The sequence below is a fragment of the Vigna umbellata genome, chromosome 3 (genome assembly GCF_029865625.1).
Source record: "Vigna umbellata cultivar VRB3 chromosome 3, Vumbellata_1.0, whole genome shotgun sequence".
NCBI lineage: Eukaryota > Viridiplantae > Streptophyta > Magnoliopsida > Fabales > Fabaceae > Vigna > Vigna umbellata.
The window spans coordinates 14837620-14852733 of NC_142167.1; the positions used below are offsets into that span (position 1 = coordinate 14837620).

General features: G+C 35.5%; 1 protein-coding gene across 1 annotated transcript; it reads left to right on the forward strand.

Annotated features, from left to right (window-relative positions):
* Positions 1-5741: 5741 nt before the first annotated feature.
* Positions 5742-14946, forward strand: HDA9 (histone deacetylase 9). The gene is made up of 14 exons (XM_047316918.2): positions 5742-5936; positions 6997-7109; positions 7223-7340; positions 7808-7882; positions 7969-8188; positions 8313-8376; positions 8595-8687; positions 8827-8935; positions 9103-9152; positions 9230-9320; positions 10019-10089; positions 10287-10385; positions 10936-11002; positions 14667-14946. The coding sequence occupies exons 1-14, from the start codon at positions 5900-5902 to the stop codon at positions 14747-14749; spliced, it is 1290 nt and encodes a 429-aa protein (XP_047172874.1). The 5' UTR covers positions 5742-5899; the 3' UTR covers positions 14750-14946.
* The last annotated feature ends 168 nt before the right edge of the window (positions 14947-15114 follow it).

The following is a 15114-nucleotide window of genomic DNA, read 5'->3' on the forward strand; positions in this document are numbered from 1 at the left end:
CTATTGATAATATTGATGAAGAGGAACATGATTTGTCACAAGATGAGAGTCTTGGTGATGTACCTGAGCTACCTGAAGCTCAACCCAGAAGATCTGACAAGTCAAAACAACCTTCTAAGAAGTACTCTACCAATGAGTATGTGATGTTGACTCATGAGGGAGAACCTGAATGTTATGAGGAGGCCATTGAAAGTGAAGAAAAGTAAAAGTGGTTGGATGCAATGCAGGATGAGATGAAATCTCTGCATGATAATCACACTTATGACTTGGTGCAGTTGCCTAAGGGTAAGAGAGCCTTAGAGAACAGGTGAATTTTCAGGGTGAAGCATGAAAGCAATTCTACATCTACCAGATATAAAGCCAGATTAGTGGTGAAAGGCTTCAGACAAAGAAAGGGTGTTGACTTCAATGAGATTTTTCTCATCTGTAGTGAGGATGACATCCATCAGAACTGTGTTAAGTTTAGTTGCTACTCTTGATTTGGAGGTTGAGTAGATGGATGTGAAGACAACTTTCCTTCATGGTGATTTGGAGGAAGAGATTTACATGAAGCAACCAGATGTTTTTCTTGTTAAAGGCAAGGAAGACTATGTGTGTAGGCTACGAAAAAGCCTATATGGTTTAAAGCAAGCTCTGAGGCAGTGGTATAAGAAGTTTGAGTCTGTTATGTGTGAGCAAGGCTACAAGAAGACTACTTCTGACCACTGTGTTTTTGTCAGGAAATTTTCTGAGAATGATTTCATTATATTGTTGTTATATGTTGATGACATGCTTATTGTTGGGAAAGATGTATCCAAAATTGACAGGTTGAAGAAGCAACTCGGCAAGTCATTTGCCATGAAAGACATGGGAGCTGCTAAGAAGATTCTTGGTATAAGTATCACTCGTGATAAAAAAGAGAAGAAACTTTGGCTATCATAGGAGCACTACGTTCAGAAGGTATTGCAAAGATTTCAAATGGAAAATGCTAAATTTGTAAGTACTCCTCTTGCTACTCATTTTAAGTTGAGTGTTAAACAAAGTCCTTCAAATGAAGTTGAGAAGATAGAGATGAGCAAAGTTCCTTATGCTTCTGCGGTGGGTAGTTTGATGTATGAAATGGTATGTACAAGGTCTGATATTGCACATGTTGTTGGTATAGTCAGTAGATTTTTGTCAAATCCAGGTAGAGAGCATTGGAATGTTGTGAAATGGATTTTGAGGTATCTTCGTGGCACTAGTGGTTTGAGGCTTTGTTTTGGAGGTGATAAGCCTACTTTGGTGGGTTACTCAGATTCAGATATGCCTGGAGACATTGATTCCAGAAAGTCTACTTCAAGCTATTTGATTCAGTTTGTAGGGAGCCTTGGCTTGACATCAAAGTTGCAAAAGTGTGTACCATTATCTACTACTGAGGTCGAATTCATTGCACTTACTGAAGCATGTAAGGAGTTGTTTGGGTGAAGAAATTCTTGCAGGAGCTTGGTTTTGTGCAAGGGAAATACTTGTTGTATTGTGACAGTAAAAGTGTTATTCATCTAGGTAAGAATCCAACTTTTCATTATAAATTCAAACATATTGATGTGAGGTATCATTGGATACGTGATGTTTTGGATGCTAAGTTGTTGGAATTAGCAAAGGTTCATACAGATGATAATGGTGCTGATATGATGACCAAGGCATTGCCAAGAGGAAAGTTTGAAGTTTGTTGTGAGAACGCCGGTTTGGCGAATATCTCCACATAGTCGTGAGAGGGAGATTTGTTGGGTTATTGGGCTCCCTTCCTATGTGGAGAATAGGCCCAAATAATGTGAACCTTTAGGTCTCACTAGGTTAAATTGAGATGAGTCAGATTAGTAGGACAGATAAAAGTCATTTGAAGAGAGACAAAAGCCAAGTGAGAGAAAAAGAAAGAGAAAAAGTCATTCCCGCATAACCCTAAACCTGCACTGGTGTTTTCGTCGATGTGAAGTCATTCACCGTTGGATCGAGCTGATTTTTGGACAGTAGGTTCCAGACATATGGTTCTTCATTCTGACCGTTCAGATCGTCAATCGGAGGTCTAGATTGGGAGAAATCGGTCCAGCACCAGCAATCCTGTTTTGGAGAATTGTCATCTTCTTTGTTCTCATTGGTAAGCATTTGTGCTTATTTAAATTGGCTTATTAAACACACTATTTGGTGTTATTATTGGAGACTCTTTTGTACCCTATTATTGATCATAGATTTTTCTTTGGTCTGGACGACTCGTGGTTTTCACCCTTATTAAACACACTATTTGGTGTTAAAAATTGTTGGTGTCTCTTTGTGCTTTTGGATTCTATTTTTGTTCTATTTGTTTGGTGCTCCTCACAGATTCTCGCAAGAAGGGGGATTGAATTTCCACTGCGTTATTACTCTTTCCTAAGTTGTTATATTTTTTGGCCCTTTCCCCATCATAATGCTCTTTGAAGTACAAAAAGAAGCTCATAACTTTGTTTGTCGTGCTTTATCTAACAGAATAAAAAAGACAAAAAGCTAAACACTCTTCACTTGATGGACTATGAGAACAAAACGAGTTCACGATTTCCTCTAACACGCTTCATCTAACAAAATCTAAAGGAAAGACGAATTCACAACTTTGTTTAAGAAATTGAAAAGATTTGTAATGAAATTAGACAATTTATGTGGAATGAGCTAAAGCTTGCATAAAACAAACATTAATATTCTTATGAGCCAAATATGTTTATATAAAATTAATTTGACCATGTATTTGAAGGAGGTTATACATGGGTTTAAACTCAATTAAATTGGTATAAGATGGTCTACGATTTCTACAAGTTAAATAGAAAAATTGTGTATTGTAAACCCTTAAACGCAAACAAAAAACTAAGATTTATTTACCCTTAGTTATTGTTTATAACATGACAAGTTTAACGTAAAATATAAATTTGATTAATTGATTAATTTTTTTCTCTCTCTTCCATTAGCACCCTTTTAAGTGTATTTATAGAGATTGAAAAAAATGATTTCCTTACAACTTATCTTAAATGATTTATCATCTTATACTATCCATCAAAACTAACATTTTATTTGAAATTAAATTACAAAATCAAAGTTTAAATTAAAAAATAGAAGGCAATTATAATAATTCTTGTTATTAATATGGACATGGGATGTCCACACTTTCAATAGAAAAGAAAATTGAAACAAGTTAAGAAACAAATCTTAAAATGGGTGTTAAAGAGTGATAAAATGTTAATTTATGTAAGTAATGAATGATAAATTTATCATCTATTTGTTTGTTTAATTTATAATTGTGTCGTCATGATTTTGGGCAACCTCCCATAGGTACAATCAGCTAAATGATGGATTGTATGACTTTATGCACTTACATAATGTTTATAGATCATAACTAAAAGCAATGGTCACAGGCCTACTTCGATTTATAATCTACCCTATACTAATCATAATACATAAATTGCAAAGTAAGTAAAAGTAATCTTACCTCTACAAATTATCATATATCGCTACGAGAAACATTTACAATATGGTGTAGTTAGATGAGGATGAAAATGCATCAACTTTATAACAAATCCTAAGGATTATCCAAGATTTGAAACCTAAAAATAAAAAACCCATAAAAAAAACCATATTCGATCTGAAACCAAACAAGAAATACTATGAAGAGAAACAAAGACTACTTCATATCAAATGGAGAAAGTAATCAAGTCACAAGAAGAGCTACAAAAAGCCAACGAGGACCTTTAACCGAAAATGTGACGTCATGAGGCTCGTTAGGGTAAGGCTTTCAAAGGCTGATCCATGATCAAGAAGATGATCTTGACAAAATTGAATGCAAATCGATGCAAGATGTTTGTAAAAACTTTCACATTAACTATTTTACAATGCTTAAATATAATTCCAAATGGAATGATCACCTCTTTCACATATTCGATCAAGAGAAGCTCAGACCAAACAATAAATATTATGAAGAGAAACAAAAACTACCTCATATCGCCAATCCCTCACGGATTTGCTTTTGGTACCACTCCAAATCGTCTCCTTAGATAAAGGACCATGGTTCTCCACCTCCTCTACAACAGAAGTCTTTTTCTTATCCTCGAGTACACCATGGTCAACACTGAGCATCTCTTTGCCCTCTTTCACGATCCATGGTCACAACACTTGGGCCAAGCCCTCACGAATTTGTTTTTGGTACCACTCCAAATCCTCCCCTCAAACAAAGGATTATAGTTCTTCACCTCCCCCACATCGGAAGTCTTTTTCTTATCCTCGATTACACCATAGTCAACATTGAGCATCTCCTTGCCCTCTTTCACGATCCATGGTCACAACACACACATAGATCTCCACACTGGTAAGATATTGTTCGCTTTGGGCTAAGTCCTCACGAATTTGTTTTTGGTACCACTTCAAAAGGCCTCTCCCTAATGGAGGTATCTTATGTGTATATAAACCCAATTCCATCTCTTATTTTATCTAATATGGAACTTTGTTTGTACCCAACAACAATCAAGTCACCAGAAGAATTACAAAAAGTTAACGAAGACCTTTAACCAATAATTTGAGGTCACGAGGCTCGTCATGGGCAAGGTGTTCAAAGGTGATCCATGATAAGAGGATAATTTCAACAAGATCGAATGCAAATTGACATAAAATGTCTGTAGAAACAATATTTGATTGTGGACAATTTTTTTTAAATCTTCTTTATTTGTCACCGTTTATTTCATATAGGAATAACGAACTTACTTGTATATGTGGATATACGGGAATAAAATCTACACTCAATAGTTAATACCATGACTATCTATTACTCACGCATAGTAAATATTTTAATATTTGTTTATTAAAACGTTTGGTGTCTATCATCCTATTCATATTTACGAATACCATTTTTCACAAAAAATTAAGATTAAAATTATATTTTATTAACTTAAATTTAATTTATAATTTATTTATTTAAAATTAAATTTTAATTTATATTTAATTAGATTTATATTTTATCTTATATTTTTTGTAATCTATGTTAGATTTTATTTTAAAATTTATAATATATGTACGTATTATCCGCGCCGGACCGATCCCCATCTCTACTTCTATTAATCTATAATATTTTTATTAATCTATAATATTTCAAGGATACTGAGTTATTTCTTACATTATCGTTATCATGTTACACCATTATTCAAGGGATAAGTTTTTTTTTTCAAGATGATAAATCGATTTACCTTCATTTGAAGCTTGATAACTTCAAACACCTACGTTAATATTTTTAGTTTATCATTTGATTTTTATATTCACACACTCTGTCACCATAAAAATTATATTTTTACTATTTAAAAATTAGAAATTTCGCTAAAACATTTAAATAAAAGTATGATTAAATTATTCTTACATACAATCAGTTAAAAATATTTTTGTAACACAATAAAAATTAAAATTTATGTTTCTTAATCATATTCATGTTAAAGTTTGCCAAAATATGAATTATAAAAACAAGAACTATTTTTCGTCTCTAAATATTATAAAAAAACTATATTTCATTTTAAACTAAATTATAAAATATTCAGTCTCAGAATTTTATAAAACTCATAAAATATCTTTTTCGACTAAACAAAATTTAATTTAAAAACAAAATACACTTTTTATAATAGTTTAAGAAAAAATATATCTAACGAAAAAAACAGGAGTTGTAAAAAACAAGTTATTAAAGGTAAACTAAAAGCAAAGGTTAAATTATTTATCTGAGAATAAAAAACCAGACAAAAACACGGTCATTCAGTGACAGAGAGAAGAGATACCGAAAAGAAGAGGCGAAATGTCACAACAGGGAAAGCTAATGCCATTGACACTGCCATGGTAGCCATATTCTCTTTCATCAATTCCCGCCACTACTTTTCAACGCTCTCTCCAAAACATGCGCTCCAAGGACAGAATCGCTTACTTCTATGACGGTACGTTTTTTCCTCATATTCTTCTAATTGCGTTCCTTCGTTTCTTTGTTTTCTTGTCCGATTCTTCTTTCACGAAATTGAACTCGTGATGTTCGTCAACGCTCTTCGTATCACGCGATTTTCAAATTCCTAGCTCAGTTCGTTCTTGAATATCGAAACCCTAGCCATGTGAGGTTTTTCATGGCGAGATACCGAAGATTCGTTAACCGGTAACAACGAGTTGTGAGCAATACTATATAAAAAGTACAGGAACTATTTTCAACCTAAAATCAAGAATATGGGATTATAGTTCTTTCTACTTATATATTATTCATTTTACTTGATTTTATCAACGTGGAAGTTTCAACTCACCTTAAATTCCAAAGAAGTCGCCTGTGCAATAAGGATATGAATCTGTCTTTAGAACTGTTTTAGGTTTCTGATTCTGCTCCATGCTTTGCTCGGTATTTTTTCTGAAAGATTCAATGTAGAGGATTTTGGATAGCTGCACTATAAAAAACTCTATTTGGCGGTCACTATGGAGTTTAGTTTTACATTTCTTTTTATTATTACTCATGCTGTTCAGTAAGAAAATCAGCACGTGCAATGACAGTCGAGTTCTGTGAGGAGCTGTTCGATCTTGAATACCAATTAGTTTTCGGGTTCTAGGTTTTAAATTTTGGTGCACATTTGCAATTGTGGCTGCAACATCAAGGTTTTTGTGGTTTTCACAAATGAGGACACCAGCCGCGTTTATTTGCAATATGACGAATTGAAGGTATAAATTGAAGGTATAAATTGAAAAGTATAAATTGAAAAGTATAAAACCTTGGCTCATGTCAAGAAGTTCCTTTACCACATTTTTTAGGAAAGTATAAATTGAAAAGTGAAATTATTTAATGAAAGTGCAATATTTAGTTCATTGAGAACTTAGAAAAGCTTTGCTTATTTCCATTTACTGTCTGTTTATTTTTGGGTCCTTAACAGTCATGACAGCGGGATTGATATTTACGTTATCTGCTAGGTTTTGTTTCTTTGCATGTTTTTTATCTACTCATGTATTTCAATGTTCATATTGCAGGCGATGTTGGTAGTGTTTACTTTGGTGCAAAGCATCCAATGAAGCCACACCGGCTTTGCATGACTCATCATCTTGTTCTCTCATATGACCTTCATAAGAAAATGGAGATTTATGTTAGTTACATATATAGGCTGTTCTGCATTTTATTTATGTTTTTTTTTTTTGGTTGCGAAGTTGTTGATTGCATAATTTTGTTCTGATGGTTTCTATTTTATGTATGATCCAGCGTCCACATAAGGCTTATCCTGTTGAGCTTGCCCAGTTTCACTCGGCTGATTATGTTGAGTTTTTGCACAGGATTACGCCTGACACTCAACACTTGTTCTTAAATGAACTGACGAAATGTATGCTATTCATTTTTAAATGCATTCAGATGTAATTTTGAGAGAGTTACGATGAAACCCAAATACTGAACGTGTTTTGTCCTAGATGCAGCTGTCACTAAATTAGGGTTCCATGTCCAAAAACATTTGCCTGAGGAGGGGGAGGGGGCAGAGGAGGATAGTTCCATAAATGTTTTGGATTAACATTATCTAACCCTAATGTTCATGGCAGATAAGTATAGGGGGAAAGGGAGGGATTTTGAAAGTACTGAAGAATATAGTAAATGTTTTACCTATAATTCCTGTTACTTTTGATCAAATATGTGGTTTCCTCCCTAGTCCCTTCTATAAATTATTGATATTTGACTTTTGAAATTAATGTTTTCCAACCACAATGGTTATATAATTATTTTTCTTATATATTATTAACTTGTCGTCTAGCTTCCGACTAATATCAGGTTTCTCTTATTTTTTTAATCATGTGTCAGATAATCTTGGAGAAGACTGCCCTGTATTTGACAACTTGTTTGAATTTTGTCAGATTTATGCTGGCGGAACTATAGGTATGATATGTTTATAATAGTGCTTCTCTGAATTTTTGTTATGCCTAGTTTGTCATATGTATGCTGATTGACTCATGTGCCTGCAGATGCTGCTCGTCGATTGAACAACCAACTTTGTGATATCGCTATAAACTGGGCTGGTGGACTTCACCATGCAAAGAAATGCGAGGCATCTGGGTTTTGTTATATCAATGACTTGGTTTTAGGAATCTTGGAGCTTCTTAAATATCATGCCCGTGTTTTGTATATTGATATAGATGTGCACCATGGTGATGGCGTAGAAGAAGCCTTCTACTTCACTGATAGGTCAGTTGGTGTTTAATATCATGTTTGGCTTATGAGGTGAAGCTATTAATGATTGAGAATATAGGGAGTTTAGCCATACTTGTGACTTCTCTACCTTTTTAAATGGTAAACTTTCTCATTACAGGGTGATGACTGTCAGTTTTCATAAGTATGGAGACCTGTTCTTCCCGGGTACTGGTGATGCTAAGGTGATTTTCTTTATTCTGTTTGTATCTTTGGTTGTGCCAATCAGTCTATTCTATCAGACTATCACAACCTTATTATTACATTAATATTAATATTCTAAATCTGGATTTCACTGTTGCCCATGTTGTAATCTGCTGAATGGAATGCTCTGTGCTTTCTGAAAAGCTTTTTAAATATTCTATAGATTGGAATGATTTGAACTGATTTTACCATATTAAAGGAAATAGGAGAAAGAGAAGGAAAGTTTTATGCGATAAATGTCCCACTGAAGGATGGAATAGATGACCTTAGCTTCACACGACTTTTCAAGACTGTAAGTTCAATTTTTTTTTTCCTTTTCTTTTTTTGCCAAACTTCAACCTAAATTATAAAGCTTTCTCATTTCAATACTCATTTCATTATTTCTGCTTGGTGGTAATTTGTCTGAACTTTTTTAAATACTTGTGCCATAGATTATTTCCAAAGTAGTTGAAACATATCAACCTGGTGCAATAGTTCTCCAGTGTGGAGCAGATTCGCTTGCTGGAGATCGCTTGGGTTGCTTCAATCTCTCTATTGATGGTGCTTATCTCCCTGTAAATTTCCTTTCTGATGAAAATATCACCATTCAATGTTAGGGATAAAGCTTGATTATGTTCTCAGTCTGTCTTCTCAAATATTGGTCTCTATTGCTTAGTGGATGGTTTAGCTTGATTAGAAAATTTAATTTTTCGATGTTTCTTTAATAGGTCACTCCGAATGTGTTAGCTTTGTAAAAAGATTCAATTTGCCATTGCTGGTGAGTTTATATTAGTTTATGTTTGCCTTCCACTCACATGCACAATGGATGATTTTACTAAAATGGACTTGTCACAGGTCACTGGAGGTGGAGGATACACAAAAGAAAATGTTGCTCGGTGTTGGACTGTTGAAACAGGAGTTCTTCTAGATACAGAGCTTCCTAATGGTATTAGTCAGCCTCTTTTCAAGTCTTGAATTATGAAATGTTATACCAAGATTTTATTTTCTTTTGTTAATGGGATTGGATATTTATTTTGTTCATGCTTCAAAGTGAAACTAAAACACTATTGTCATGTGAATTGTCAAGTGATGGTTATTTAAACACTACAGACCTTTGAGGCTCTGTAAACTTAACTGAGTAAAGCCACCCCTCAAATTCACCGAATACTGAATCTCCTCTATGTTGCGCTTCCCACCCTTTTATTATCTTTGTTACTTCAAATGGTTTCCCCTTCCTTTCTACCCTCTTTGTCTCATAGGCAAGGTTGTTTATTGTTATGACCAAAACCCCTGCTCTGCTCCTTTCTCATAATCTCTATGAGCATAGGATTTCAGTAATTGCATACAACACTTGGAATGGGTGAAAAAAATACGCAATACCGATTTTCCCTCAGGAGCATAGTAGAGTTTGCTTTACATTTAGTAACTGTTGCATTATATTTGTTTTGCAACATTTGCCCGGAGAGTAATTTATCCCCAAAATGCTTTCTATCTTAGTTATAAGTTTGTCCTTAACCCTACGAGTCCCTAAACAATACCATACATGTGTTGTCCAATATAGTCGATTCCGCATTCCAGATTTAAATTCTGTCCTATTGTTTTCAGATTGGAAATGTTTCTTACTTGCTTTGTTCTGTCTTGCAGAGATTCCGGAAAATGATTATATTAAATATTTTGCACCAGAATTCTCTTTGAAGATTCCAAATGGGCAGATAGTATGTATTTATTTGTTGGGGTTTCTCTTCTATTGAGTTTAATTTCTTTGATGATTTGGATTTCTTTTTGACATTTAATGTCTCTGATTTCATTGGATAGGATTAAAAAATACTCATTAGAATGTTTAATTTTCATCTAGTGGTATCTTTCCTCTTTACAATATTGCTTGTACTAATCTTTCCTTTAAATTGATCAGGAAAACCTAAATAGTAAATCATATCTTAGCACTATTAAAATGCAAGTCTTGGAAAATCTTCGTTGCATCCAACATGCTCCAAGTGTTCAAATGCAGGAGGTGAGTGTGAGTTCATCCTTGAAATAGGAGGACCCCATCTTGTGAGCAGACTCAATTACTTTATCATAAAATTGTTTCTTGTGAATGTTTTGTTTTTAGAGGTGTTGTGTTAGAAGCTCTTTAACTTTCTTGTATTAATAATCTGTTGGCAATGGTTACTAATCAATTCTTGGACCTTTAAGCATTTTAAGTGAAAAATATTCCTTCCTATGATGCTTCTAAATTAAGACGAGAATCATTGGTAGATTGTGGAGAGTGAAGGTTTCTAAAGTTGGGTGGAATTTCAGGAACTATTTATCAACTGATTCTGTAAAATTGTTAAACTGAAGGATGGTAGCCATTGAAGTTGGGCATTGGGACTATTGAAATCTATTATTTAGGCTATCCTTGTTAGTAAACTTGGAATCTCGCTAATAATTAATTCTTCAAAATGTTTCTTGTCGCTCTCCATTCTTTGTTGAATTGTTTTGGACTTGGGTTCAAACCCATTTCATGATGTCGGATCCAACTACTTTTAGTAATGCATCAACTAATGTTTTGTGGATCACAGGTCCCTCCTGACTTCTACATTCCAGATTTCGATGAAGATGAGCAGAACCCTGATGAGCGTATTGATCGTAAGGAAAAAGAAAATAATTATTAATTGCCTTTCTGATCTCTATATTGATCTGTGATTTTGGAATGTCTAATTTGGATTGCTCATATCTAGTCTTGATATTTCTCTAATTGTTCAAATAAGTCGTAAACCACAATTTTCCCCTTCAATAACAGAGATGCAACATATCACTGGGTTATATAAATTAACCAACAAAAATGTGTAAAAAGTTTGAGAGAGTAGCAGAGGAGATACTGTCCATCTCAATCCTTTATTTTCTGCAAGCAACTAATTTTATCAGTTAGATTGAAATAAAATTAAAGAGGAGGGTTAAAATGGAGAGTAACTGTTACGTACCTGAATAAGAGACGTAACGAAATCAACCTCTCACACTCACAACAAGCAAAAGAATAATGAAATAATAGACTTGAAAGAATGAATTTCTTTTATTGATAGTAACAGCTGAATAAACAAAAGTAAACAATAATTGAGAGCATAACCTTCATTAATTATTTGAGAGCATAACCTCCCTCAAGACAATAATGTCTGTCACAAAACTCAATAATTAAAAGCATACCTTTAATCCTAAACTCTCTTTTTATTTTATACTAATTATTTCCTAAATAAAATATTTTCCTAGAATAAAATCTTTACCTAGGATAAAATATGAATATTGTTTTAAATAAAATATTTCCCTAAGATATATTCTTATTTACTATAATTATTTCTAAATATTTTTTGCCTATCCTAACTGTTGTCCCAGTTAAGATAGTCACTTTTCAATCACTCTTCAATTGATCGGCTCAGGTCATTTATTGCTTCTCACCGTTCGGCCTGGTCACTCTCCCTTGTCCATCGTTCGGCCTACTCGCTCCCTGCCTTCCACCATTCGGCTTGCTCGCTATTTGCCTTCCATCGTTCGGCTTGGTCGTTCCTCGACTTCCACTGTTCGGCCTGGTTGCTCCTTGTCTTTCTCCGTTCGGCTTGCTTCCACTTGTCTTCTACCGTTCGGCTCCAGGTCTTCACCACCTTCCACCGTTCGGCTAGACCTCTCCACGTCTTCCACCGTTCGGCTACCATTCGGCCTTTACAGTCAATATCGTTCGGCCTCACTTCCCTCCTACCTTCCTTCTCCTTCTCATATTCTTTCCAAACCTTATTATTATTCCCCTACCTTATATCGTAACATTACACCCCGCTGCAAAACAACCTTGCCCTCAAGGTTGGAATTGTGAAACTTGATCTCCTGACTTCTCTTCATCATCGTGTTACCATATGAAGGGTACTCACTGGTTGTTGCCCTCCAATTGAGGTCTGGAGGTTTGGGTTGGGTGGTGGTAAAACCCCCTCCAATGTCTTCCATTCTTCATCCAACATTCTGGTCACCACTTTTCCAGAATCATAAACCCTGAGGAATTGGTCTTTGATGTCTTTTAATACTTCACGTCGCTCTCTCCCTTTGGCTGGTGTATCAAAAACTACAAACCCCCTGTTCTTTTCGTTGGCCCACCTTCTTACAGAATCCATTGTTCAGTCCAAGGTATTGATTCTTCCATCTGTCCTTCCTTCCAAAGCCTCCATTCTTCCTTCCAGTACTAGCCTGTTTGATTCCGACAGTTTGCTCACGTTCGATTCTGGTCGTCCTTTCACGTTCGATTCTGGTCGTCCTTTCACGTTCGAATCCGTCAGTCAACTACCGTTCGGTTCCAGCAGTCCCTTCCCATTCGGCTTGGTAAGTCCTCTCTCTTTAGGTTCTGCCCGTTCTCTCACGGTCGAATCCAGCAATCTGCTACCGTTCGGTTTCAGCAGCCCCTTTCCGTTCGGCTCGATAAGTCCTTCCTCTTTAGGTTCCGCCCGTTCTCTTACGATCGGATCTAGCAGTCTGCTACCATTCGGTTCTGGCAGTCCTTTCGCGTTCGATTCCAGACGTCCTTTCCTATTTGGAGTTTGGACGTATTCTTCCGCGGTCCCCAACTGCTTACTGGCCGCGAGTCTTTCGAAGACTAACCCAAAATCGGATCACCATCGCCTCCTTTAAACCTTTCCAAGAACAAGTCTTGGCTTTCCCCTTCCAAAATTTGAACCAGTATTCGACCTTTTCCTCCATACTGATGTAGGCTAGGCACACCTTCTCTTCCTCCGACACCCCCTTGTAGTTCAAAAAATTTATCAGCTTTATTGATCCAATTCAATGGATCAACCCCGTCAAAAATGGGTAACTCTACCCATTTCTTCCAGCTGGGTTGTGCTTCATGGTGTATTCCGCCCAACTCTGCCCTCAACCTCCTTATAGACAACTCCATGCTCTCTAGTCTCTGCCCCATGCTCTCCAGTTTCCCTTCAACTGCATTCATCCTTCCCTCCATGATGTCTCTCATTCCTCTCTGTTACTTTGGCTGGCCACACACTCCTCTCCTTCAATCCGACAAATAACTCCCTCACATCCTTTTCTCCTCTCTAACGATCCGACAGGTCGGACCAATTGTTACGTACCTGAGTAGGTGATGTAACGAAATCACCCTCTCACACACTCACAACAAGCAAAAGAATAATGAAAGAATGGACTTGAACGAATGAATTTCTTTTATTGATGGTAATAGCTGAATAAACAAAAGTAAACAATAATTGAGAGCATAACCTCCCTCACAAGATAATAATGTCTGTCACAAAACTTAATAATCAAAAGCATACCTTTAATCTTATACTCTCCCTTTATTTATACTAATTAATTATTTTCTAAATAAAATATTTTCCTAAAATAAAATATGAATATTGTTCTAAATAAAATATTTCCCTAGAATAAAATCTTAATATTGTGCTAAATAAAATATTTCCCTAAGATATATTCTTATTTATTATAATTATTTCTAAATATTTTCCGCCTATCCTAACTGTTGTCCCAGTTAGGATAGTCATTCTTCAACCGATCGGCTTAGGTCATTCGCTGCTTTCCACCGTTTGGCTTGGTCACTCTCCTTTGTCTATCCTTTGGCCTGCTCGTTTCCTGCCTTCCACCATTCGGCCTGCTCGCTATCTGCCTTCCACCATTCGATCTGGTCGCTTCTCACCTTCCACCGTTCGGCCTGGTTGCTCCTTGCCTTCCTCCGTTCGGTCTGGTCGCTCCTCACCTTCCTCTGTTTGGCTTGCTTCCACTTGCCCCTTACCGTTCGGCTCCAGCTCTTCACCATCTTCACCACCTTCCACTGTTTCGCTAGACTTCTCCACGCCTTCCACCGTTCTGCTACCGTTCGACCTTTACGGTCAATACCGTTCGACTACCATTTGGCTTTTACGGTCAATACCGTTCGGCCTCATTTCCCTCCTACCTTCCTTCTCTTTGTCATATCCTTTCCAAACCTTATTATTATCCCTACCTTATACCTTAGTAACTCTAAAATTACTCTAGGAGTAATTTGATTTTGTATACAACTTGTATATATTGTCACATATCACTTTTTTATTATGCGTCAAAATTCCATTGTTATTTATTTATTTATTATATTAATCAGTGTGGATAAACTTTTGGGACAAATAACTTAATTAAAAAATCATAAGGACTAAATATCCGTAATTATGAAAATTGAATTTAGACTTTAAAAGTGTGATTAAGTAAAAAAGCGGCATTTTCCTTCCTCTCTTTACCTGTGCCAAATCTTGGTTTATGGATATGACAATTCTCTTTTCAGAGCACACTCAAGACAAGCACATCCAGCGCGATGATGAATATTATGAAGCTGACAATGACAATGATCAAATGGATGTTTCATGAAATTAGCTGGACCTTGATTCACTGCAGTCACATTTCAGAGTCAAGGGGTGCAGTCATGATATAATGACTATTTTCTTTTTATCTTATTTTTAGTCATGATATGACTATTCAATGCCAGAATCTCTCTTTTTAACATAATCTTCCTTGTACACCCTCTTCCTTGTATATTTAATGGAATTTTTAGTTTCAAAGTTTTATATATTTGCTCGAAAGTTTGATTATTCTTGATTTCTTTCTTGGTATTACGGGATGTATTTTTTTGTGTGTGGAATGATAATAGAATGAGAGCAACTCTGATACGAGCTGAATGGCATTATTTATTTGTACTTTTTTCAAACAAGGTGGCATTTCATGAACAATGTTGG